The sequence below is a fragment of the Falco punctatus genome (assembly GCF_963210335.1).
Source record: "Falco punctatus genome assembly, chromosome: 19".
Classification (NCBI taxonomy): domain Eukaryota; kingdom Metazoa; phylum Chordata; class Aves; order Falconiformes; family Falconidae; genus Falco; species Falco punctatus.
Window position 1 is genome coordinate 3,690,623 of NC_137599.1, and position 23,160 is coordinate 3,713,782.

A 23,160-nucleotide genomic window follows, 5' to 3' on the forward strand; every position below is an offset into this window, starting at 1 on the left:
CACGAGGGTGACTGAGGCTGCTCCTGCCCCTCCTGGGAATCTCCCACTCCCAAAACTGTGGTCATCCCTGCGAGAGGACTGGGGGGGGGGGGGGGAGGGCAGAGATGGGCGTAAGTGCCTTGTCTCTGGCTGAACGGCGGTGGCCTCCGGCGGCCGTTACGTGTTCGGTTGCTCGGCGGGCTGTGTCGCGCAGGGGCCGGGGGAGGGTGGGCGCTCCGTGGGGATGCGGGGGGCGTTTCCCGGCGGGGGGGGGGGGGGCGGGCTGCGGCGGGAAGCGGGCGGAGAAACGCGGGTTGGGGTCAGCACCGCCCGCGGGGGGGGGCGGGGCCGGGCCGAGGAAACGAAAGTGAAAGCAACGGGCGGGAGGAGGTGCGGGGCGTACCGGAGTCCCGCGGCACCAGGGTTCCCACCGGCCGGGCCGGGCTCCCCGGGGCTGAGCCAAGCCGCCGTCGTTCCGCCGCCAGCGCCGCCGGGATGGATCCGTACGAGGTGAGGGGCTGAGCCCCGGGGGGCGGCGGGCCGGGGGCGCGGGGCCGCTACAGCGCGGCTGAGGACCCCTCCTGCCTTTAGGACTTCATATACCTGATCGCCCCCGGGTGCGTGGGGAGAAGCTGCCCGGAGCTGACCCCCGAGCGAGTCCGACAGGAGATCGAGCACTGCAAGGTGTGTCCCTAGGCGGTGGATCGGGCCGGGGATCCCCGCGGGGATCCAGCCAGCCTGGGCTGTGAGCTTGGCTTTCTGATTTTTTTTCTCGGACTCTGAGCTAGAAGTGGCGGCGAGGGGGTGTCCCATGGCTAAGAGAGCCTGCGCTGGGGTCCGGGGCTCCCCGCTGGGCGCACCCACTTCCTTCCCAGGCTGAGACTGGAGAGCTGCTGAGGTGGTGGGACATCCGCAGGGTCTCACATGTCTTCCACAGGAACTTTACAGCACTCTGGAGCAAGAGCATGTGGACCTACAAATGGCCAAGGAAGGCGTAGAGAGAAAGACACAGGAGCTGAGGAAAGAAGGAGAACTTTGTAAAAATTTTGAGCAACAAATGTCTTTAAACAGAGATGAAGAGGGATCCCTCCAGGTTGGTGGTCGGAGGACTCGTCATGGGCTTGGGAAGGGGGTGGTGGGTGGTGGGATGCATCCCTCAGCTCGCTGTGCTGGGGCCACGTTGCTGTGGAGCCGGTGGAGGTCCCACAGGGCGTCACATCGGGGCCGTGCCGAAGGGCTCTCGTTGAACGTGAGGAGCCAGGGCAGGGCTGCAGGCAGGCAAGAGCAGAAAAAGAGTGGGTGGGCCCGTGTCCACAGACAGTGCTGTGCTTAAAATGGGGAGCGTGCTGCAGCCCCTCGCACCCCAGTGCTTCCCTTGCTGCCCCGTCTTTCTTTCCTTCCAGGCGAGCATTTGTTTAGCAAAGGAGGAGCACAACAGACTGATGCAGGAGAAGCAGGTGTTGCAAAAGAAACTGGAAGAAGCGAGGAAGAGAGTCCTCTGGGAGGATCTGGCGATGGTAACTGCGTGTGGGTGCTGGGGTCTGCTGGCAGGGGCGTGAGCCTGGCTGCAGAGGCTGCAGGCAGCCGGGCACTGACAGCTGGCACAGCTTCTGCTGGCGGGTGGCTCCTCTGCCGGGGCCAGCAGCTCCCGCCGGGGCTTTGGGACTCCAGGCACAGCCAGACCCTGGGAGAGACTTTGCCGAGGCTCCCCAGCTGTTTGTTTTGAGCCGTGAGCTTGTTTCTAGTCTGTGGATGGGCAGGGACAGGCCCTGTGCAGGGTCCAGTCTCCCCTAGGTGCTGTCTGTGTCCTTGAACCTAGATCCTGCCTGCCTTGCCAGAGAAGAAAATGGTGTTTAAGGGACTTGAGACAAACAAGGAGGACATGAACAAGCTGGTGCTCGCCCCACTGATCCACTACCCTCTGCCAGGGGGCTCAGCTCTCATCACCTTTGAGAAGGCAGAGGGTAAGAGCGAGAGGAGCGCTGCCACAGCCAGGTGCCCTGGCCGATCAGCTTTGGCGCCTGCCCTGCATCCGCTCCCTGGGCCGGGGCTCAGAGCGCTGCCCCCCCTGCCAGCACTGTGCAGGGCTGTGCCCCCTCCCCAAAGCACCAGCTGCCCCCACGTCCTGTCCCATGGCGCGCTCGATCCCCTGTGCTGGGGGCTGTCCCTGCTTGCAGTGGCTCAGAGGATCATAGAGGCGAAGGAGCACACGGTGGAGCTGAGCTCTGGGGAGGAGCTGGAGGAGCTTGACCGGTGCAGGGTGCGAGTGAAGGCAGCGCCGGTGGATGTGCTGCTGCCGTCTGCCCTGGAGGTAGGTCCCCAGGGCCTGTGGCTCCCCATGCCGCGCAGAGCTGCCCTGGGCATACGCTGCCCTCGCTGTGCCCTGCTCCACCGCTGCCCAGGCTTGGCTCTGCCAGGTCACTGGTACCCGACTGGCTCAGTGCGTTAGTGCCGCAGCTCTGCGCTGCTCCCTGAGCCCTGGGGCTGGCCCTGGCACCGACCTGTGCCACTTGCAGATCGGGCTGACTCGCAGCAGCAGGAGTATCCTCGTGTCTGACCTGCCCAGCCTGGGCATCCCTGAGGAGACGCTGCTGGACAAGCTGGAGCTCTTCTTCAGCAAGACGAAGAATGGCGGCGGTGAGGTGGAGAGCAGGGAGTTCCTGGACGACTCTGGCCAGGTGGTGCTGACCTTCGCGCGGGACGGAGGTGCGTGGGGCGTGCTGAGCTCAGGCTGCCGGGGGAGCAGCGTGTCCGGCTCTGGGGGAGCACAGGTCATCTGAGAGTAGATGGGGCTGTGTCTGTGGGGAACGGGGAAGGCAGTGAGGCCAGGCTGCCCTGTCTCCCCCGAGATTGTGGTGGTGCAGGTGAGCTGGGGCTGGGCAGTGCCAGCCTTGGTGTCCATGCTAGGGACGGAGCCTCCCCTGGAGCTCCGCAGGGGCCTGTGCGGCTCAGGGCTTTCCTCTCCACCTGCAGTAGCGGAGCCACTAATTGCAAGAGGACATATGCAGGTGCTTATTGGGAGGAGAGAGTACAAGCTTAAAATATCACCGTGCATGAGTGGAGACATCACCAACCTGCAGGTAACAGCAGGAACCCTGGTGCCAAGCAGCACCTGGCAGCCCAGGGCACGGCAGCACTGGTGGGGGGTCTTGAAGACCCACTGCCCGCACTGCCACCAGCCCAAGGCGCGGCTCCTGCGGGCAGCCCCGAGGGGTCCCTTCCCCGTGGCCCTCCTGCTGCCCCGTGCAGCACAGGGCTGTTGCAGCTCAGCCTGGCTCTGCCCAGCTCCAGCCCTCCCGCTGCCCCAGGACCGTCCTGCTCTCGAGCATCCCAGACGTGCTGGGTGAGGAGCTCATGAGGGACACCCTGGAGATCCACTTCCAGAAGGCCAGCCGCGGCGGGGGAGAGGTGGATGCCCTCGCCTACGTGCCAGCGGGACAACAGGCGGTGGCCGTTTTCACGGAAGATACGGGCTGACCCTGGCCAGCGCCCCCAGCCCCACGCAGCAGAGCCCTGCCTGGCTGCCAGCCCCTGGGCACCACAGGGATTAAAGCATCTGCAGGGAGCAGCGTGTCTGTCCTGCTGGGGACGGGGACGGGGAGGAGGAAAGGGACAAGGACAGGGATGGGGGGACAAGGACAGGGATGGGGGATGTGGGCAGGGCTGGAGATGAGGACGGTGCTGGGGATGGGGACAGGGATGAGGGTGGGGACAGGGACAAGGATGAGGCCGGGGATGAGGGTGGGGCCAGGGATAGGGATGAGGATGGGGACAGGAATGAGGACAGGGACAGGGATAAGGATGAGGACAGGGATAGGTTTGAGGATGAGGATGGGGACGGGAATGAGGACAGGGACAGGGATGAGGATGGGGATGGGGCCAGGGCCAGGGATAGGGAGGAGGATGGGGCTGGGGATGAGGATGGGGACGGGGACGAGGCTGAGGATGGGGCCAGGGCCGGGGATGAGGATCGGGCTGAGGCCGCGGGCAGGGCCGGAGATGAGGCCGGGGCCAAAGCCGGCGCCCGGGCCCTGCGTGCAAGAGCCGCGGGCCAGGCTGGGCCCCTCTCGGGCGCTGTGTGCACCGGGGGCGGTGCCGGCCGAGGCGGGGCGGCCCCGCTTTCGCTTTCGTTTCCCGGCGGCGGCGGCGGGGCCGGAGCTGGGCCGCAAGCAGCGCGGCCGGGCCGGGGCCGGGGCGGGCGGGTGAGGGCCCGGCGCGGCGAGGGGACGCAGCCCCGCGGGGCGGGGGGCGCCGCTGCCGGGGCTCCGGGCGCAGCATGGCGGGCCGCACGGTGCGGGTGGGGGGGCTCCCCGCCGACCTGCCCCCCGACCGGGTGGCCGACAAGCTGACCATCCACTTCCTGCGCTCCCGCAACGGCGGCGGGGAGATCGCCGATGTCCAGGTGCTGCCCGGCCCCCGGGCCTGCGCCCTCATCACCTTCGAGGCGCTGGAAGGTGAGGGCCGGGGGGCCCGCTCTGCCCGGGGACCCGCCTGGGGCTCTGCCCGGGGGCTCTGCCTGGGGACCCTTCCCCGGGTCTGTGCCCGTGGGCTCTGCTTGGGGTCCATGCCCCGGGGGCCCAGCCTGTGGGCCCTGCCTGGGGACCCTGCCCGTGGGCTCTGCCCATGGCTCTGCCCGTGGGCCCTGTCAGGGTCTCTGACTGGGGGCTCTGCCCAGGCCCTGCCCGGGGGCCCTTTCCCGGGTCAGTGCCCGGGGGCTCTGCTTGGGGTCCATGCCCGGGGACCCGCCTGGGGCTCTGCCTGTGGGCCCTGTCCGGGGACCCTGCCCATGGGCCCTTCCCGGGGCTCTGCCCGTGGGCTCTACCTGGGGACCCAGCCCGTGGGCCCTTCCCGGGGCTCTGCCCAGGGTCCCTGCCCATGGCTCTGCCCGTGGGCCCTGTGTGTGAGCCCTGCTCTGGGCCCTTCCCCGGGTCAGTGCCCGTGGGCTCTGCCTGGGCTCCATGCCGGGGGCCCAGCCTGTGGGCCCTGCCCATGGGTCTGCCCTGCCCGGGGCTCTGCCCAGACTCTGTGCCCGTGGGCCTGGCCTGTACACCCTGATCACGGGCTCTGCCCGCAGGTCTGACCATGGGCCCTGCTGGGGGCTCTGCCCGCTCCCCAGCAGCCGGCCCCATCCTCCCCCACATCCCCAGGGCAGAGATGGAGCTGCTGCTGCTCCTCCTCGCACGGGGCTGGGCTGACACGGCTCCTGGTGGCTTTTCCCACCCAGTGGCCCAGAGGATCCTGAAGGCGAAGAATCATGTCTTGTCGATCGGAGGGAAGAAATACCCGCTGGAAGTGACGGCACACATCGTGGAGCTGAGCCCCGACGAGGTAGCAAGGACAGACGGCTCCTGCCAGCGCAGTCGTGACAGCCCCAGCTGGCTCCCAGGCAGCTCTGTGCCTGGCAGACACGCTTGGGAGCAAAGACCTCACTCTGTCCTTTAATCTTAATTAGACTTAAAGCAAATCCATTTTTATTCATATTCAAATTTTTTTCTGTGCTAATAACACAGGGACAGCCAGGCAGACTGTGCAGTCAGTTGATTGGTATTTGTGCCTGTCAAAGCAAGGAAGAATAGGCTGGAGGGATGCGGCACTTTTCCCCAGCCCATCTGGTGACACACGAGGGATCCTGTTAATGCCTCTGCCGTGTCATTAGCTGGACACCGTGTCATTAGCTGGACACGCACAGTGTATTTTTCCTCTCTCCTTCTCAGGAGAGCTTAGGAGACAGACATGCTAGTATCTAGGAGGCACTGGAGAGTTTTTGCCTCTTCCTCCAGTTTCAAGAAAGTATGGCAGTAGCCACGTCTCATGTTTTCATGTCTCAGCACTGAATACAAGGGCATGGGAGCTAGCCTGGCATCGCAGACCTTCCTGCAAGCCTGTGGTGCCAGGCTGCTCGAAGGTCTGCAGCTGAAGCTCTGGGAGAGCAAGAGGGCAGCTACATTTCAGGTGCAGAACGGATGGTGGGTTTTTTGGGTTTGGGCTGTTTGCAGAGCTCCCAGCCTGTGGAAGCGGGGAACCTCTGTGCAATTTGCCCCCTGCATTTCTTGTTTGCAGAAAGCTTTTGGCTATGCATACAAAGTCCAAGAGTGGCTTTGGCTGGCTGAGTCTTTGAGTCCTGCCCATGTTATGCTCCCATCTCATTGGAAAGCAGGATGCTGAGAGAGAGAAGTGGCAGATCGTGTCATCCCTTCTGTCATAATAATGCAGGGGCGGTGGCAAGTGTCAGGTGCATTTGCCTCCCCCTTTGTCTTGGAGGCTTCTTACTTTTTCAGTCCTTTGCTATCTACTTGCAGATCTTCATACGCACTTGCATGGTAGTTGACTATGGCAAGCTCCCTGCTGGCAAAACCCTCCTGAGGAACCTGCATAAAGGCTACAGCAATGTGCAGTTCAACTTCGACTCCAAGAACACACACTGCATAATCAAGGGACCATTCACTGAGCTGCAGGCCTTCAGCAGAGAGCTGCTGGGCAGCCTGAACCTCAAGAGCCAAGCTGCTGGAGAGATCTTCCAGCCAGGTTCCAGCCATGTGGCCAAAGAGACCAGAATTCATGATCACCAACAAGTGCCTGACTCCACTGAGTCACCACAAGACACAGCAAAGCTGCTGAACTGGGACCGGGTGTGTAAAAAGGCAGCTAAAGTCCCGTCGACTCGGGGCCCAGTGGATGGGGAGTCTGTGGAACAGATGGAGGACTTTTCCCTAGTGATGGACTTGGACATTTACTTGTACATGCAGAGGTTCTGTGCTGCCGAGTACCAAGGTGTGCTGTGCCAGCACCATGTGGATGTGGTGGATGTTAGCAGCGATGGCATCACCATACTGTACCTCCAACCATCTGCAGGTGTGCCTGGGGACATGGACGCCTTGCGACAGGCCCGCCTGGCCCTGCAGCAGCTTTACCAGCAGCTGGAGGTGAGCTTGCGCAAGGAGAAGATCGCCAAGGGAGGACTGGATATGGACAGCCAAGCGCTCAGGGCTCTGACACTTGAGCTGCAGAAACTGTATCCCCAGTTGCTCTGCCATGAGGACGAGAAGCAGCTTTATCTCATTGGAAACCTCGTTGATGTGTCCCAGGCCAAGCAGTACCTTCAGGATTTCAGCACCAGAAGAGGTGCCCACGCACACACAGTCAGCATGCTCAGCAGCTCCCTGCCCTCACACCCAGCAACCTCCCGCGCCACAGAGGCTGCACCCCACAAACCCAAAGTGCCTGCGGACACTTCAGCCTCAAGGCTCAGCCCAGGCAGGCCGGAGCTGAAAGGTGAGCTTAAGCTGGCTGCCAACTTCAGCACTCGGAGAGCTGACAGGTCCCAGGCCAGCCAGGGCCTCTCGCTGAATCAGGACTCTCCACCAGTGGGACAGGCACAGTTTTCTGCAAAACACTTATCAGACGTGGATACTGTAAGTCCAAGTGACCCAACAGCTCTGACCCGGCAGTACCAGCCTCATGCCTCTACAACAGGTGTGGTTTTGGGGTCAGCAGCAGAGTCTCAGCAGAAGGACCCCAAAGAATATGACCATCTGAAAGGAGGTGCCAGGCTTACAAGACACAAGGCTGCGTCTCCCTTTGCGGGTAAAGAAAACAGCACTTCGCCGTATCCTGGGGACTCCAAAGGCTCTGGTCCCGTCAAGCTCCACCTGTTCACTAGCGCACCTAGTACCTTTGACACGACAAGGACCTCTTCTGCTTTAGACTCTAAACCCTCTGAATCCAGGCCTCTTCTGCGACGTTCCAACAGCTTCTCTCTGCCAAGGTCAAAGGAGAGCGACAAGCCCCAGGACACTGGCAGGGCAGGCAGTGGAGGCCATAGGGTGAGTGAAGAAATGAGTCTGGACTCTCTGCAGTGGTCATACCTGAAAGACGTTTGCCACGCTGCTATTGATGAGCTGTGCAGGGATGGAGGCGTGCAGATCTCAGAGCACCGTACCGGGGACTGCACTGTGCTGACGCTACAGGCGGTGGAGAGGAGCAAGCTCTTCCAGGCTAAATGGAAGGTGGAGGCCCTTGTACAGAAGTGTCCTGACCTTGTGTGTCAGAGTATGAGCTACTCGGAGCTTGCTGTAGATGGTCCAGATGATGATGCCCTGAGTGAACTGTGCAGCCTCTTGCAAGGAAACTCCCTCCAGGTTGGACTCAGCAAAGACAAGCACCAGCTCTGTCTTGCCTGCCCCAAGGAGATGCTGCCAGGAGTGACTGAGGCCTTCCACGTGTTTTCTTCCAGGAGGCTCCGTGCCCTGAAGTCTTCATCCTTGCCTCCAGGACCAGAGAGTACAGGGCACTCTAGTGTCATCCAGCTGAGCAGAAGCCAGGACGTGGTGCTGGGTGCAGCCCTTCCCAGCAGTCTGGAGTCCCTACAAATGGGCCTGCATCACCTGAACATCAGCAACAAAGCAGACCACGCAGATGTGCTCAAGGCTTTCCAGCTGCCAGAGGCTAAGGAAAAGAGGTCCCCCAGTCCCTGGAGGTTCCAGCAGGCACTGGGGCAGGAGGAGGCCAATGACCATGTTGATTCTGGGGCTGCGCAAGGAGGAAGCAGCCTTCTGAGTCCCAGTGTCGTGGATAAGCCAAGTCCTGCTGGTCTGAGGGAGTCCCAGGAACAGCTGAAGACAAAATTGTCTGGGGGGGAGCCTGATGTTGCACGGCTAAAGCAGGTTTTGCCAGACAGATTCCAGTTTGCCAGAGACAAGATCAGAGGAGGCCACAGTGAAGCGATGGGACAGGCGCGTCCGCTGGTTCCTGTGGCAGATGGTGCTCCTCACTCCCTGCCCACCTGGCTGTACAGGGCTACGGCTGCTGAGCCCCCCGAGGCTGCAGCCGAACCGTCACCTGCAGCAGAGCCCAGGGGCCAGGAAAGGGCCCCGCTCCCAACGGGCAGCAGCAGTGTGCAGGAGGAGCCTGACCTCTCATCACAGCAGACAAGAGGTCCCAGCCCTGGACAGGAAAGCAGCAAGACCCCTCTGGGCCAGTGTGATGCTTGCCAGGGCTCAGGTGTGACCTGCCAGGCCCCCTGCGGTCACGCCTTGTGCAGGACGTGTTTTGCAGTGGACAGTACGCGACCAGCTTGTTGCAGCTCCTCCTCGGTTGCCCCAAGCTGCAAGATCACGGGGACGTTCAGGATCTCCTCCCTGTCTCAGAGTCTGCCTGGCTATTATCGAGACCTAACGCTCCAGGTTGCCTACAACATCCCTGATGGCGTGCAAGGGGTAGGTACCCACTGCGGGGGCTTCTCCATCCTGCTGCAGGACGTGCAATGGGTTCTGTCAGCATTGCTGGGCATGCAGGGAGTGTGTGTGCATGTGTGTGTGTGTGTGTGTGTCACGGGGGAGGGCAGCTACAGCTCCATGCCCCACGTACCGAAGCAGCAGAGGTATGGACCTGTGGAAGGCAAAAAGCTCCACACCAGGCCTGGGAGCAGCTTGCTGCTTTTGAAGAGCGTGTAAGCTCTGGTTTTAGTTCAAAGTGAGAGGCCACAGTTGTCTGTGTATTTTCAGGCTTGCCAGAATCTCAGAAGCCGGCTCCAAGGCACAGCACTCAGGTTGTTGTTTAAAATGCTTGCTTCCTCTTCTAAGGTTGGTGACCCCCGCCCAGGACAGCCTTACAAAGGGGGCACTTTCTGTGCCTTCCTGCCTGACAATAGGGAAGGACAGAAGACAGCAATGCTGCTAAAGAAGGCATTTGAGCACGGGTTGACATTCCAGATCAAGTCCTGCAACGGAGAGGAAAGAGTGACATGGGGCCTTATTCCACACAAAACCTCCTGGGGTGGAGGCAAAGCCAGGTATGGCCCAGCTCATCCTAAGCTTCTAGGTGTATTTTTATTCTTTTTTTTTAGCAATTGGAGGAGGAGAACCATGGACTCCAGCTCAACACATCCTGGCATGGGTGGCTCTTCCAGGCTCCTGCAATGGCAGAGTTGGTGCCTCCCTTTTTGCTTTGGCTCACAGGGCAGCTGTGGTGTGGCAGACCAGACTTGGCACCCTCCAGCTGGAGCTGAAAGCCCTTGTCCATCCCACACCCAGTTCCCCATGGACAAGAATTCTGGGCCCTGTTCACTTACAGCTTTCCTGGCTTTTCCCGTGACGGTGCTCTGCAGCTGGCTCTGGGTGCAAGCCGGGCCTGCAGGCAGCTCCCAGGGAGCAGGACTTCCACCCTCAGTCCCTGTTGAAGGGCTGAGGCAAAAAGAAACTGCTTCTCCCCTCAGTGGTTCTAGCACCATCAGCAGGATTTACACTACTTCCCTCTCTGCCCCACAGGAATGGCTATCCAGACACCCAGTATCTCCGTGAGGTTTGTGCAGTACTGAAGAAACTGGGCATTGCGTAAGGCTCCCTGCCTGAGTGGCCACGGCCCGTGCCTTTGCTTCACTTTCCAGCTGACAAAACTGCAGCTTAGCACAGATAGCTCAGGAAAAAGCAAGTGTTCGGCCAAGGAGCTCCTGTGTCATCAGGGACAGACAGAAATCTGCACGTCAGTGACAGCAGCACCTCCATCCCTGCCCCCCCGCAAGCCCTTGCATGGATGGGAGCTTCCCTGAAACTCCAGCTCCTCCTGGATGCGGGTCCTCCCTAGCCAGCTGATCATGCAGCTTGTGTCAACGCCAGCTCCAGGCCAAGCCCCGGCGTGGCTTTCAGCAGCAGAACCCAAACCTGGGCAGGAGCCTGCGTGTAGCCCAGCAGCCCCATCTTCTGGAAGTCTCTTCCACCTCCGGCCACTACAGGCAGGCTCCAGCTCAGCCCCCCCCTCCCCGGAGACTGTGCCAGAGCTGAGCTGTGATTAATTTCAGCTGTTGGCTCAGCCATTTGAGTCCTGGAGCAGACAGCCCCCAAGCTACAGCCCCTCCCCAGCACCTGCTCTGGGGCCAGCAGGCACCCTGATGCTCTCCTGGGGGAGCACGACCAGCTTTCAGTGCCCAGGACAGCTGCCTCCCCTGAGAATATACAGGCAGGGACAGTCTCTAAGTGGAGAAATGCAAATAAACAAGATTTATTCCCACATTTGTAGTAGTGGTTATTCACGCCTTGTCTTACCATCACCTCAGGCACCCATTTCAATCTCAACTGCTCTCAGTGACATACACAGAGCAAACAGCAGAGGCCAGCTAAGGGCTTTGCGCTCCTGAACAGGGCATTAGAAGACCAGTGCAACACTTGAGGCAGCGATTAACAGTTGTCCTTGAGAGCAGAGGCATCTTCTCACCCTGGGAGGGGTACAATTTGTAAACTGAGTGTGTCTACCCACTGATTGCCTTGGAGAAGTGATAAAAGTGCCCCAGAGGCTGAGCTAGGGGCAGAGGGTTCATTCCAAGAGGAGACTGAGCAGCACACTGCTGAGGGTTTTGTTATGCTTTTAATTAACATTTGAAACACATAAGGCATATGGTAACATTAGACAGAGGAGCATCACACAGTATAGTCATGTAAACAGCATTGGCACACTTGCTTTCTGTCCGACTTGGTTACACGCACAAAGCAGAATATATTTTTTTTTTAAAACAAAGATTTTCCATGTGTCTGTAGGATGAGTATCACTCATATCACATATCTGCAAATCAACACGACTCAGACAGCACAGACCAGACCATATGTTGCAAGAGGCTCAGAGTCTAATGCATTTCACATCACGCTCATGTACTACTTGCCAGTCACACCACACTTTGCCATCACCAGGGCTTAGCACACTAGAGACTTCATTAGGCAACAAGAGTGGTTTTTACACCTATGATAGCAGCTGTAGGTACACCAGGATCCTGCACGAAGTAAAGCCCGAGGCCCACGATGCTTCTTTCTTCTCCCTGGTCAATCAATTCTAGTTTAATACAGGTGTCCAAAATGAAATGTACAGCTAAAACTCCTTCCCCCCTCTCAAAGTACTTGGCAGAGGTCGCGCTCCTCCGCACACGCTCCGCTCCTTCCCCTTCCGCAGTTAGCGTGCAACACGAGTGAGTTTGAGAGAAACCAAAGAGTCAAAACATGACAAAAAGCTGCCTGGTGATAGCAAAGGAGTTGCATTTTGCCCAAGACCAGTGGTACCAGTCTGGGAAGAGGTAACAACTGCAGTAATGACACAGGAATGGCACTGGCACAGGCATCCCTGTGCTGAGCAGCCCCTGCACGGCGCGCCCCCGGGGCTGGGGTCGCCTCTGCTCACGAGCTCCTCGTGCTTTCCATTTGGACTCCTCACAGCATAAACTTTGAGCCAGACAATCCGTAAAACAAACATTAAATTGCACTTCTGATAGGTGGAATGGCACATGCAATTTATGCGCAGGAACCTTCTATTTCCTCAATAGCACACCTTTGCCCTAAACAGTTGAGCAACATCGACTGGAATGATTTTCATCCTAGGGTTTTTGTTTTTTTTTGCTTTGGTCCTTGGTATACAAACCTGCTGGTTAACTTTTTAAGACACTTGAAGTTGTTTTACATAGGTTCTATACTTATCGGCCCATAAAATGCTTGTCCATAAAAAAAAAAAAAAGTAAAAACAACAACAAAAAAAAAAAAACCAAAAAAACCAACCAACCACAACCACCTAGAGCAGAGCCGTTGAGGCAGTGGAGAGCAAAGTTACATTGAATCTTAGTCTTTCTGTAGAAAACATTGTTTCTGCCAAGGGACAAAAACAAACAGTGCTAAACTCTGACAGATAGTAACTGCTTTGCACTCTTGCCCTGATAAGGGCTTCTGGGACTTGTAGGCAGAAGATGCGCAAGCAGCTACCCATGAAGACTTGGGAGCCGGGATTGTTTCCAGAGAGCCGGGATTGTTTCCAGAGAGCCAAGGCCAGGGTGGCAGATAAAGCCTCAGTCGAGGACCAGCTGGAGCCAAGCAGCCACCCCGAGGGGGAGACAAGGGCTCTACAACAGCTCTTCTGGAGCGGGGAGCACAGAACCGCCAGGCTGGCCCTGGAAAGGCTGCAATACACCGAAAGGGAGTGTCTTATTCACAGTAAATCAGACTACACCAGCAGCGTTCACAAAACGGGGCCAGCGAGAGTTGTCAAGAGGTTTTTGGCAATATTTCAAAAGGCCAGAATGGAAAAGGCTCCAGTGACTTCCTAGTCCTTACAGGCATGTAGAAGAAGGCACCGAGATACTGTTTTCTGTGGCACACCGCAAGGCAGCGCGTCAGGGGTGTCCCCATGGGAAGCTCCAAGACTCCCGCTTTCCTCCTTCAGGCTGCAAGAGCCTCGCTACGCTGCCTGACCACGGCCATCCGAGTAAGGCACTGAGCACGCACTTAGCCGAGACTAAAGCAAGGAAAAGGGTGAAAAACCGTGAAACACCGTTAGATCGTTTTCCCCTTTACAAGTGTGCGGTGGTGTGCTGTTTGAGCACGCTGCTCTTTCATCAGGGTCAAGTTCAGTTTCTCAGAGGAACGGGTTCAGGCTTCCCATTTCAGCAATTTTGACAGTCCTGCTGTGGAGACCTGGCATAGCAGCACTAGACACTGTCCGATTTAATCTGAATTAGAATGACAGGGCAGATCGAATGGAGAAGCAGCAAGATTTTGGATTCGGAAAGGTTAAAAGTTGTGCTTACGAGTTTCATCAGACCCTGTTTATGAAGTTTGCCTATCAAGTGCGAGAGATGGACTGACACAGATCTGTGATGGGGCTCCAGCCTTCCTCTGAGGTCGTAGGGAACGGGGTTGTTTTAATACTTAAAAGTGAGCCAGGGCAAGTCCCTGAGAGGCTGCGCCTGCGCGTCTTTGAAGAACTAGGGGCTGAACCCAAGCACCTGAAACCCAAGCTAGGAGCCCCGCTGGGGGACAGGGCTGGCTGAGGCAGCAGCCCCACTCCTCAACCGCACAGAACCCCCAGCCCTGCGCACAGCCTGCCTGCCCTTGAGCCCTGGAGGGGCTTCACACGCGGGGCCCTTTGCCCAGCGAGCATCCCTCCTCCTTGGGGCATGGTTACGCAGGGCTCCTGGCAGCAGGGATTTGCTCCTGGAGCCCGAGCTCTCCCTCGATGGGCAGCTCTCCTTGGCACCCCCAGGTTTACACCTTTTCAAATCCAAAATGAAGCCTAAAATCCCGCAGCACCTACAATCCATGACAAAGCCTCAAAGCAAGCACAAACGGCACCACAGTCACTCAGGGCTGAAAACACGTCCGGCAGGAAAGGGGGGCACTCGCCGGGATGTTCAATGCTCACAGAACTAGGCTTGGCTCTCTGCACAGCCACGTTTCCAGACGCATGGAAGAAAGGAAAGAAAAAGGAGGAGGAAACAGAGTGCTGGTCTGGGAGGAGCACCCCAGCAGCTCCTAAACCCTCAGTGCTGAATGAGAGCCCCAAATTTGCAGTTTCAGGGGAAGAAAAAGTCAAGCCCTACTGCAGCACCGAGCCCCGAGGTGGGAGCTGGTCTGAGCACGTATCGAATGAGCTAGGGAGAGAACGGAAAGCACGGTCTACACTGCTCAAGGCGCCCAAGCCGAGAGGCTCGACACACGCTTTACTGAGCGGTGTGCACAGAGCGAGCCAGCCCAGGCTCCCGCGACCGGTTCTTACGCGTTGATTCCCAAATTGCAACGCCTCCCCAGCACACAGGGCACAGCACAAAGCAAGCGTTAACAGGGGGCTTAGTTTGTTCCCATCTTGCTTAAGTCCGACTCAACACCGCAGCCCTTGGAAATACAAACACGAGGGTGAAGTTTAGCCTTAACAATACCGACTTGGAGCCCAACATTAATAAAGCACAGAGCCAACATCAATTGTTCCAGTCACTTGAGACACAGTCGAGTCCTTATGGTCTCTAAAAATCAAGACACGGTTTAGATCTCCCCTATTACAGTTTGGAATCGGAAAATGGACAAGATCAAGTTACCCAAATGAAACTTTTTCTTCCGTATTCAGACACGGCCCAGCCTGTCGGGTTTCTTGCCGACTGCAAAGAAGAGTGACTGCAAATTAAGTGCAATATGCCATAGACTCCAGAGTGCCAGGATGGTTATTTACAAGGCAAAGACCTGTTACGCTCTGACTGGTGCTGGAGGCCTACAAAAGCAGAGGGGAAAGTGCGTGGTTAGTGTAAACAGATGAGTAGCTCGTGCTAGAATTAAACTGGGCCAGCCAGGCTTTGCCTCTGGCTGTTGAGGAAACGTGCCAAGTTTGGCCCATTCTCCTGCTGAACGAGCTTCCCCAAGGTGACAGCGCAAATGCTTCAGCAGGGCTCGGCTTCTGTGGAGACACTCAGCAGTTGCTACAGTACATGGCACACCTTGACTTTTAACAACCGCACAGCCTGTCACTGTCACCGGCAGCTGCTGGAAGCGCCAGTTGCACTGCCAGAGAAAACGAAGGTTAGTTTGGAAACTCAGCAAAGAACCAAGGGATTAGAAAAGTATAGAAAATAAGCAGGCTTCAGGACAGAGCTAGGGCAGGAGGCCTGTCTGGCAAAGGGTCAGTCACAACGAGAGCATGCAAACCTCATCTGAGCTTTAAGCACAATGTTCTTGTTCTAGTGAATATGGAAGCTACTGATCTGTCCATTTCCAGGTCCCAAAGAGATCAGGGAGTTAAACCATGAATTCACAATCTGCACACGTCTTCTCCTTAGTTCTCTTCTTTTTTGGATTCTTCCTTGGGTGCTTCAGGAACCAGGATGACTTTTCCAACATTCTTCTTCTCTTGCATCTGCCTCATGGCATCTGCCACCTGGAAGCGACAGGAATCTCGTGAGACCCAGGCCCACCATGCAGTGCAGTCGTGCCCTCCCTGGGCCCCTTGGGCCACCCAGACTAGCCTGAGGGCCACCCTGAGGGCAGCTTTCCCAGCAGCCGAGCAAGCGCCAAGCACCCAGATGCCTCTGCACAGATGCATTTTGGACAGAGCCGGGCAGCTACCCCAGCCTGCCCATAGGAAACTGTCCTCAAGAATTCACACAGCCCACTGGTAACACACGCAAGGGTGTTCTGCTACACAAATTGTGGAAGAGTGAAGTGTGAGTCACCACAGCTTCCATCCCAAACAGAGGGGAGCACCGCAGAAACCCAGCCAACAGCCAGAAAGACAGTGCTCCTACCATCTACACAAACACAGAACAACACATGCACAGTGGTTTTATCATTATTAAGTAAAACAGCACCTAGACCAGGCCTGGAATCAATTTTTTCTTGATTCTAATTCTCAGGTACTAACACCAACTGGTCGCTACCAAGCCCTTTGCTCCCTTGCACTAAGTCCTATCCCAGCAAAGGATTTCCAAGGGAAGAACCTGACTCTGCCTGGACGCATCAATGCAACAACACTGAGCACAGCAGAGCTGCTGAAGAACCTGCCGCTCTCTCCAAACATCCTCATTCTGCTTCACCGCCTGGGCTCTTTTTCACTCATGGGAGGGCGGCAGCAATCTTACCAGCTGTCTGCATAATTACAGGGTGCAGACTCAGGGCAGTCTCCAGCCTAATGCATAACCCAGCCCCTTCACAGACGGCTGCTGCCCACGGAGCACAGCTGAGCACCTGCCCTATTCCACAGGGACACTGTCTGGCATTGCCCAGCTCTGTGCACTGGAGCAGAAGAGCCCAGCCACTTTGCTCCCCCTTAATATCTTAAAAAGAAAAAAAGGCACTGAATGTCTGAGAACAGATGGTTATTAAACATTTGCAACAGTTCAGCCCCCGTGAATAAGGGGCTCAGACTGAACCAGAGCTCACTGTGCAGAAAACAATCACCCAGTAATTTCTGAGTGCTGCCATCCTATACGTTAGCTCAGACTCACCTGATCAAAGGGCCATACAGAGTCTATTTTGGGCTTGATTTTGCCTTGGCCGTACAGGAAAAGCAGCTTGGCTACAACGATTCCAATCAGCTCAAATTCTTCATCCATATATCCAAGGTGGTAGCCACACACAGCCTTGTTATGGTGTAGGAGCTGCAAGGCACTGATGCTGAACTGGTTCCACCAGGTTTTAGCCATAGCCATGAAGTTCTTCTTCTGCCCAGTGAGCAGGTTTGCCATCCCTAAAAAAAAGGCAAGCCACAGATGAGCTGGGATCAACACGAGAAGCAGCGGGCATCCCGCGTAACAGCTCAGAGAACACGCAGGGCAACAGCCGCTCACACAGACAGAGGTGAAAACTGGATCACACCAGGATCTGCCCAGTCAACCCTCAGTGGAAACAGGTACCTGCCTCAGCCTCGAGAGACAGAATTTGGTTTATGGGCACCCACAATACAGAACAACTCTTCTCTTAGGTGGGCAGCAGCAGCACAGCTAGATTGGAGTGGTGGCAGAGGCAAGAGAGGGTTACAAGTCACATCCAGCCAGGCTGGCAGGACAGCACTCCTCTTCTCTACAGCCACGCTTCTCCAGGGAGCCACACGCTGCAGTGGCTGGGACAACAGAAGCAGCACACTGGTGCAAGTGTCTGGAATCTCACTGGGGGTTGTGTGAGGGCTTTGTCTACAGGACAAAAATCACAGTGTCTCAGGGCCGGGGAATGGAGAGATAAGTATTCAGTAGCCTCAAACCTCATCACCCACACATCCTCTAGAAGAAAAGCAAGGCTCTATTAGTGCTGTGCATTAAGTCAGCCTGGACAAAGCAGCTGTGCCAGCGTTCCTCCACAGGGACATTCCAGCTTCCCCTGCAGGCACCAGCTCATATTCAAGGAGAGATCTTGGCATGGGAGGGAAGACCCTTGGAGCCCGTGACCAGGAGAGCTTTCAGGACAAGGCACAAGTCTCACTCCCCTCAGTGCATCACCCAGGCGAAGCATCCTAAAGACCTTCACGAGATAACAGAACTACAACACTACAGCACAGCAGTCAGCAGCGGCGATGCTCCCTCATGGCTGCGCATCCAGGCACGGAGCAGTGTGGAGCATTCCCACGCGGATCCAAGCCCTCCCTGACATCACAGGGTCCCTCCCACGCAGGAGCCGGGGTGTGGGCACGCTGCTCACACTTACCGTAAGTGATGAGTTTGCCCATCGGCTTCAGCAGGTTAAATGCTTTGGACGTATCTGATCCTCCCAGGGGGTCCAGGACAATGTCAACACCTAGAGGGAATTGAAAGTAACTAGAAGTTTCTTTGCACTTGAAAGAAATGCAGGACAGTTGTAGAAGTCCCTCCACCACCGCATGGTACCTTTGGGAGAGATTTTCCGGACCTCCTCTGCATAATCCATCGTTCTGTAGTCAATGGGGTGAGCGACTCCGCTCTCCTTGAGCAAATCGTGCTTGGAGGCAGATGCTGTGCCAAAAATGGTGACATTTTCTACTGTCTTGCACAGCTGGATGGCAGCAGTTCCCACACCACCTGAAAATCAGCAGCGAGAAAGACTTAGAAGCAAACAGCCCGAGCAGTCAGAAAAGCTTTTGGATAGGTAAATTATCCCTGCTCGTACTGACTGGACAGTGCTGGGAGGCTACAGGATAACGGCTTTGCCTGGGGCGGGCTGATGCCTGTGACACGCTGGGGCAGGCTGACCCCGGCTGCTGAGAAATAGGTTCAGCATTTGCCAGGGTGAGCGTGCTGCCTGCATCTCCGGCAGGCGATGCTCTGGCAGTCCAGCCCCCCGCTGATCACCGCCTCACCCGTTCACACCCTATGTGAAGCCGCACATCGAGGTCAAGAGGCTCAGCACAGGCTGGCAAGAACCGTTTACCTGCAGCCATGTGGATGAGGACGCTCTGGTTGGGTCTCAGGTTTCCAAAGTCAAACAGGATCATGTAGGCGGTGATGTAGTTTACAAGAAGAGCGGCCGCTTCCTCGAAGCTCATCCCCTCAGGTATCAGGAATGTTTGCCTGGCTGGCACGTTCACGATTTCTTGCCAGAGCCCTGACCTTGCCAGGACCATTACCTTATCACCAACCTAAAATCAAACAGAGGACAAGGTGCGTCTCCAGAGGCCAGAGCCAGGTCCACGCCTGCTGTTCTCCGTCAGAGGTCTGCAGGGACCGCAGCACCCCAGCCCTGGATGGGAGCCCGCAGCTGCGCTCTGCTCGCACCACAGCACCTCTCGCCTGCAACACAGCACCTCTCGCCCAGCCCTGGGCGCACGCCGGATGGGACCGCAGGCACCCCAGGCTCTGGCTTGCACCCACCGTGCTGCCTGACTGCCAGCTGCCCGAACCAGGGGACCCCCAGCAAGGGAAAGAGGGGAGGGGGCTGTGTCCTGCCCTCCCTGCCCAAGCTGGGAGCAGGAGTCTGAACGCTGTGAAATATTCCTGCTGCAGGAGGCCTGGGGCAGCGCCTAACAGGATCAGCTCTGGAAAAAGCACAGCCAACCTTAGGAAAACCCCTCAGGGCTAAGCCTCAGGCATCCCCCAAAATCCGCTCTTATCCCAGTGGACAAGAAACATCTGGCTGTGCAAGGGGAAGCAGCCAGCACCAAGAGGCACCAAGGCAGAGGCAGAACCGCTCCTCAGAACGGCTCCCGGCCTCTGGGTTTGGCTTTTACACGTGAATAAACCACGAGGTTTTCCTGGATGGGAGGGAATCATCTCGGACACGCTGGGGGGGGGGGGGGGGGGGGGCGTTTTTTTCAGCCACTTTGTCTTGCTACTTGTGCACCCCAGATGATCCTACAGCACCGTGATTGCCACGGCCCCACCGACGGGCCGGGAAGAGGCAGAGCCAGCTTCTCTGTCCCCCGAGTGCCCTGCCGGGGGGGCCGCAGCTCCAGCCCCCCCAGCCCCAGCATCCGCTGCCCGCCCACCCCACCCCACCCCACCCCACCCCACCCCCGTGCTGCTGCCGTTCAAGGACGGTCACGAACGCGCTGGAACCAGCACGGCCCCGCCGCAGCCGCCACCCCACCGGCGTCCGCCACCACCAAGGCATCTGTGCCCGTGCAAACACCTGGCAGCCCCCGGGGGACGCGCCACCCCCCCCCCCCCCCAGCCCCAGCCGCCGCGGCCCCCCGGGGGGGCGATGCTGCGGCCGCCGGGACCGGGCCGGGCCCCTTTGTCCGGGGCTTTGTGTGCGGCCGGGTCACGGCGACCGCCGCCCGGCCGCCCCGACGGGGAGCCCCGGCCCCAGCGCGCCGCCGCCTCCCGGGGCTGCGGGCACCGGGCGCCCCCGCGGGGCTCGGAGCCGCACCGGGGCCGCACCGGCGGGGCGGGGCCACCGCAGTGCGGCGGGGCCGGGCCGGGCCACCCCTCACCTTTCGGTCGCGGACGCCGTCGCCGAGGGCGCGGACGGTGCCGGCGCACTCCATGCCGGGGCAGACGGGCGGCGGCGGCAGCCGGTCGTAGAGCCCCTGCCGCGCCATCAGGTCGGCGAAGTTGAGGCCGCAGGCGCGGACCCGCACCGAGACCTCGCCGGGCTGCGGGGCCCCGCCGCGCCGCGCCTGCACCTTCACCTTCTCGTAGCCGCCGAAGCCCGTCAGCACCAGCGCCCGGTGCTCCGCCGGCTCCCCGCCGCCCGCCGGCGGCTCGGGGCCGGGGGCCTGCTCGGGGGCGGCGGCGGCGGCCGGGGCCGGCTCGGCGGACATGGCGGAGCGGAGCGGCGGGAGCGGCTGCGGGCGCGGGGCGGCGGCGGGCGGGGAAAAGCCGGGGCGCGGCTGGGGGCGGGGCGCGGGCGGGGCGGGGCGGGCACCGGGGCGGGCACCGGGCCGCCTCCCGCTCCCCCGGCCTTGGGCCCGCTGCCGGTGTGGCTCCCGCTCCCGGTGTGCCTCCCGTTCCCCGGGCCCTAGGCCCGCTCCCGGTGTGCCTCCCGCTCCCGGTGTGCCTCCCGCTCCCCGGGCCCTAGGCCCGCTCCCGGTGTGCCTCCCGCTCCCGGGCCGCCCCCCGCTCCCGCCCCGACGGCGGGCGCCCCTCCGCAGCCCGGTGCCCCGGGGGAAGCCTAGCCCCGCTCCCTCCCCGCGGCCCCGCTTCCCCCGGCAGGTCTGGAGCCGCTGCCAGGGGAGACGGGAGCGGGGGGGATTTGCCCGACTCCCTCCCCGGGGCACCGGCGCCGCTGCCGGGGAGCGAGAGGTGCCCCGGCTCTGCGGGATGCGCCGCCCTCGGCTTCCTGCCCGCAGCATCTCCGCCCCCCCCCCCAGCCCTCACAACCTGCTTTTTCTTTCTTTTTTCTCTCCCCGCCCACCCCCCCACCCCCCCAAATGATTCATTTCAAGCAAACAAACTGCTCGCATCTTTTCTGGAGACACATGCGAAATGGCTGTTTTGCTGGAGTGTCATCTGGCTGAGCTACTCCTGCAATTTATTGTAACTGATGTCACTTGCAGGGAGGTTTAATAAACATCTCGCCGCTCCCAGCTCTGAAATGGCTGCGTGTGGTGGAGATGAGGCACAGACTGGCTCACAGACAAGAGGGAGGAGTAGAGCTCTAGTCCGGTAACTCAAGACACATCAATAAGGCAGGGTGCGCGGATAAATCGATGGATCCAGCCTCTTTTCCCGCTCGTGAAGCAGCTGCCAGCAGACAGCTCGCCATTAATTCACTGCACAGGTCTGTGTCCAGCTCCTGTGTGTCACGCTCGCCATGGCGGCTGCTGATGCACCGTGGTTTCGTGTCAGATCCACGCTCCTCCGCTGCTCGGCGAACGCACCCTCCTCCCTAATAACCTGCAGCCATCGCAGGGTGACTGCTCGAGCACACCGCTCAACGAGCCCCTGAAACAGAAAAGCATCCGCCCCCCCCCAAAGCAAGCAAAGACCACCTGGAGGATGATCCGAACATGTACTGGGCAAGTTTCTGTGTCATCCCAGTGCTCCGGTGCCTAGCCAAGCTGGGCACGGTGCCTGCTTTGGGCAGGGCTCCTGACAGCGTTTCATGGAAGTCTCTGGCCAGCCAGCGGATTAGCGAAGCTCAGCCTGTCCAGGGGCTTTGTCTGCCACAGCAGTCCCGCTCGTTAGGCGAATGCAGCCTGCCGAGCCAGGCCAGCGGGAGTTTTACATGAATGTGGCCTTGTCCGGCAGGGCTGGCCGGGAGCTGGGCGAGCTGGGCAAGCTGGGCGAGCTGTGCGGCTCAGGAAGCCGAGCACAAAGGCAGGAAAGCGGCCAGGAGGGCAGAGACCTCAAGCAGGCAGTGCAGCATCAGCACCTGCAGCATGACATGTTTATGGCTGTGGTAGGAACAAGGAGGAGGCTCATGTCCCGTTGCACGACAGGACGGCAGTCCGGCTGGGACAGTTGCTTTACACCTTGGTTTGCTCTTGCTGAGCTCTGAGAAATACAGATGTGCCTTCCTGACATCTGGGCATCTCCCACACCCACAATTAGTCAGAAGCAGTCAAAGCACAATCCTCTGTCTCCTACTGCCCTTCTGAGGAGCTTTCTAGCATTTGCCCTTTCAGTGATTTATTTTCACAGTTGTCAGGGCTCTTGTGGTGGATGAAACGTGCTGGCCAGGAGGGATGGAACATGCTGGCCAGGAGGGATGGAACATGCTGGCCAGGAGGGATGAAACGTGCTGGCCAGGGGGGATGGAACATGCTGGCCAGGAGGGGTGAAACATGCTGGCCAGGAGGGATGGAACATACTGGCCAGGAGGGGTGAAACATGCTGGCTAGGAGGGATGGAACATGCTGGCCAGGAGGGGTGAAACATGCTGGCTAGGAGGGATGGAACATGCTGGCCAGGAGGGGTGAAACATGCTGGCCAGGAGGGATGGAACATGCTGGCCAGGAGGGATGAAACGTGCTGGCCAGGAGGGATGGAACATACTGGCCAGGAGGGACGGAACACACTGGCCAGGAGGGAGCCCCAGTAGGCACTGGAGGTAAGGGGATGGCTCCCAACGTCTCAGGGGGTGGTAGACGAAGGCAGCGGGTTTGGGGAGCCAGGCTCCTCTCCTGCCAGGCTGCTCCAGCTGCCTGCAGCTCCAAAGCGGGTCAGTCCGGGGTAGTTCTGTGTGGTGCCACCCTTGGGTGGGCTGTTCCTGCTGCCTGTGTCTCTCCTGTGCTTCCGAGTCAATCTTTCCTGATCAGCTCAGCTCAGTAACGTTTTCCCTGTAAATCTCACTCTACCCAGTTAGTTCGGTTTGTGCTCTGCCGTGGTGGCTTTTCCACTGGTGCAGGTTTCAGAGGGGCAGCTCGGGCAGGTCGGTACGGGTGAAGTGCTGCTGTTTGCGGGGGGTGGGGAGGTGCCCGTGCCCGTGCCTGGTCCGCAGCTGCACGCTCAGAGCTGGCAGCTCTGCAGACCCCGGCACAGCACGGTGACCGGGTGCCGCTCACCACCCGTGGGACACCGGTGCGGGCTGGCAAGGGGAAGCACTA

General features: G+C 59.1%; 3 protein-coding genes across 6 annotated transcripts; 2 read left to right on the top strand and 1 right to left on the bottom strand.

Moving 5' to 3' along the window:
• The first annotated feature begins 318 nt into the window (after nucleotides 1–318).
• IFI35 (interferon induced protein 35) lies at nucleotides 319–3,544 on the top strand. 2 transcript variants are annotated; one of them, XM_080369263.1, is made up of 9 exons: nucleotides 319–448; nucleotides 553–663; nucleotides 917–1,072; nucleotides 1,383–1,496; nucleotides 1,799–1,943; nucleotides 2,157–2,290; nucleotides 2,496–2,685; nucleotides 2,953–3,059; nucleotides 3,229–3,544. In XM_080369263.1, exons 3-9 carry the CDS (start codon nucleotides 959–961, stop codon nucleotides 3,454–3,456), a joined length of 1,032 nt encoding a protein of 343 aa, XP_080225389.1. In that variant the 5' UTR covers nucleotides 319–448; nucleotides 553–663; nucleotides 917–958; the 3' UTR covers nucleotides 3,457–3,544. The 2 variants fall into 2 exon arrangements, with proteins under 2 accessions (XP_080225389.1, XP_080225388.1); XM_080369262.1 differs by having other exon boundaries at nucleotides 333–489; nucleotides 571–663; nucleotides 3,265–3,544.
• A 373-nt stretch (nucleotides 3,545–3,917) lies between these two features.
• Nucleotides 3,918–10,985, top strand: LOC308055379 (uncharacterized protein). 3 transcript variants are annotated; one of them, XM_080369258.1, is made up of 5 exons: nucleotides 3,918–4,433; nucleotides 5,204–5,307; nucleotides 6,279–9,194; nucleotides 9,561–9,769; nucleotides 10,245–10,985. In XM_080369258.1, the coding sequence occupies exons 1-5, from the start codon at nucleotides 4,256–4,258 to the stop codon at nucleotides 10,312–10,314; spliced, it is 3,477 nt and encodes a 1,158-aa protein (XP_080225384.1). In that variant the 5' UTR covers nucleotides 3,918–4,255; the 3' UTR covers nucleotides 10,315–10,985. The 3 variants fall into 3 exon arrangements, with proteins under 3 accessions (XP_080225384.1, XP_080225385.1, XP_080225386.1); XM_080369259.1 differs by lacking the exon at nucleotides 3,918–4,433 and having other exon boundaries at nucleotides 5,158–5,931; nucleotides 6,040–9,194; XM_080369260.1 differs by lacking the exon at nucleotides 3,918–4,433 and having other exon boundaries at nucleotides 5,182–5,307; nucleotides 5,490–9,194.
• Nucleotides 10,986–11,318: 333 nt separating this feature from the next.
• Nucleotides 11,319–20,502, bottom strand: VAT1 (vesicle amine transport 1). The gene is made up of 6 exons (XM_080369261.1): nucleotides 20,104–20,502; nucleotides 18,603–18,810; nucleotides 18,083–18,253; nucleotides 17,904–17,993; nucleotides 16,712–16,953; nucleotides 11,319–15,645 (listed from the first exon to the last, which is right to left on the bottom strand). The coding sequence occupies exons 1-6, from the start codon at nucleotides 20,431–20,433 to the stop codon at nucleotides 15,544–15,546; spliced, it is 1,143 nt and encodes a 380-aa protein (XP_080225387.1). The 5' UTR covers nucleotides 20,434–20,502; the 3' UTR covers nucleotides 11,319–15,543.
• Between the last annotated feature and the right edge of the window lie 2,658 nt (nucleotides 20,503–23,160).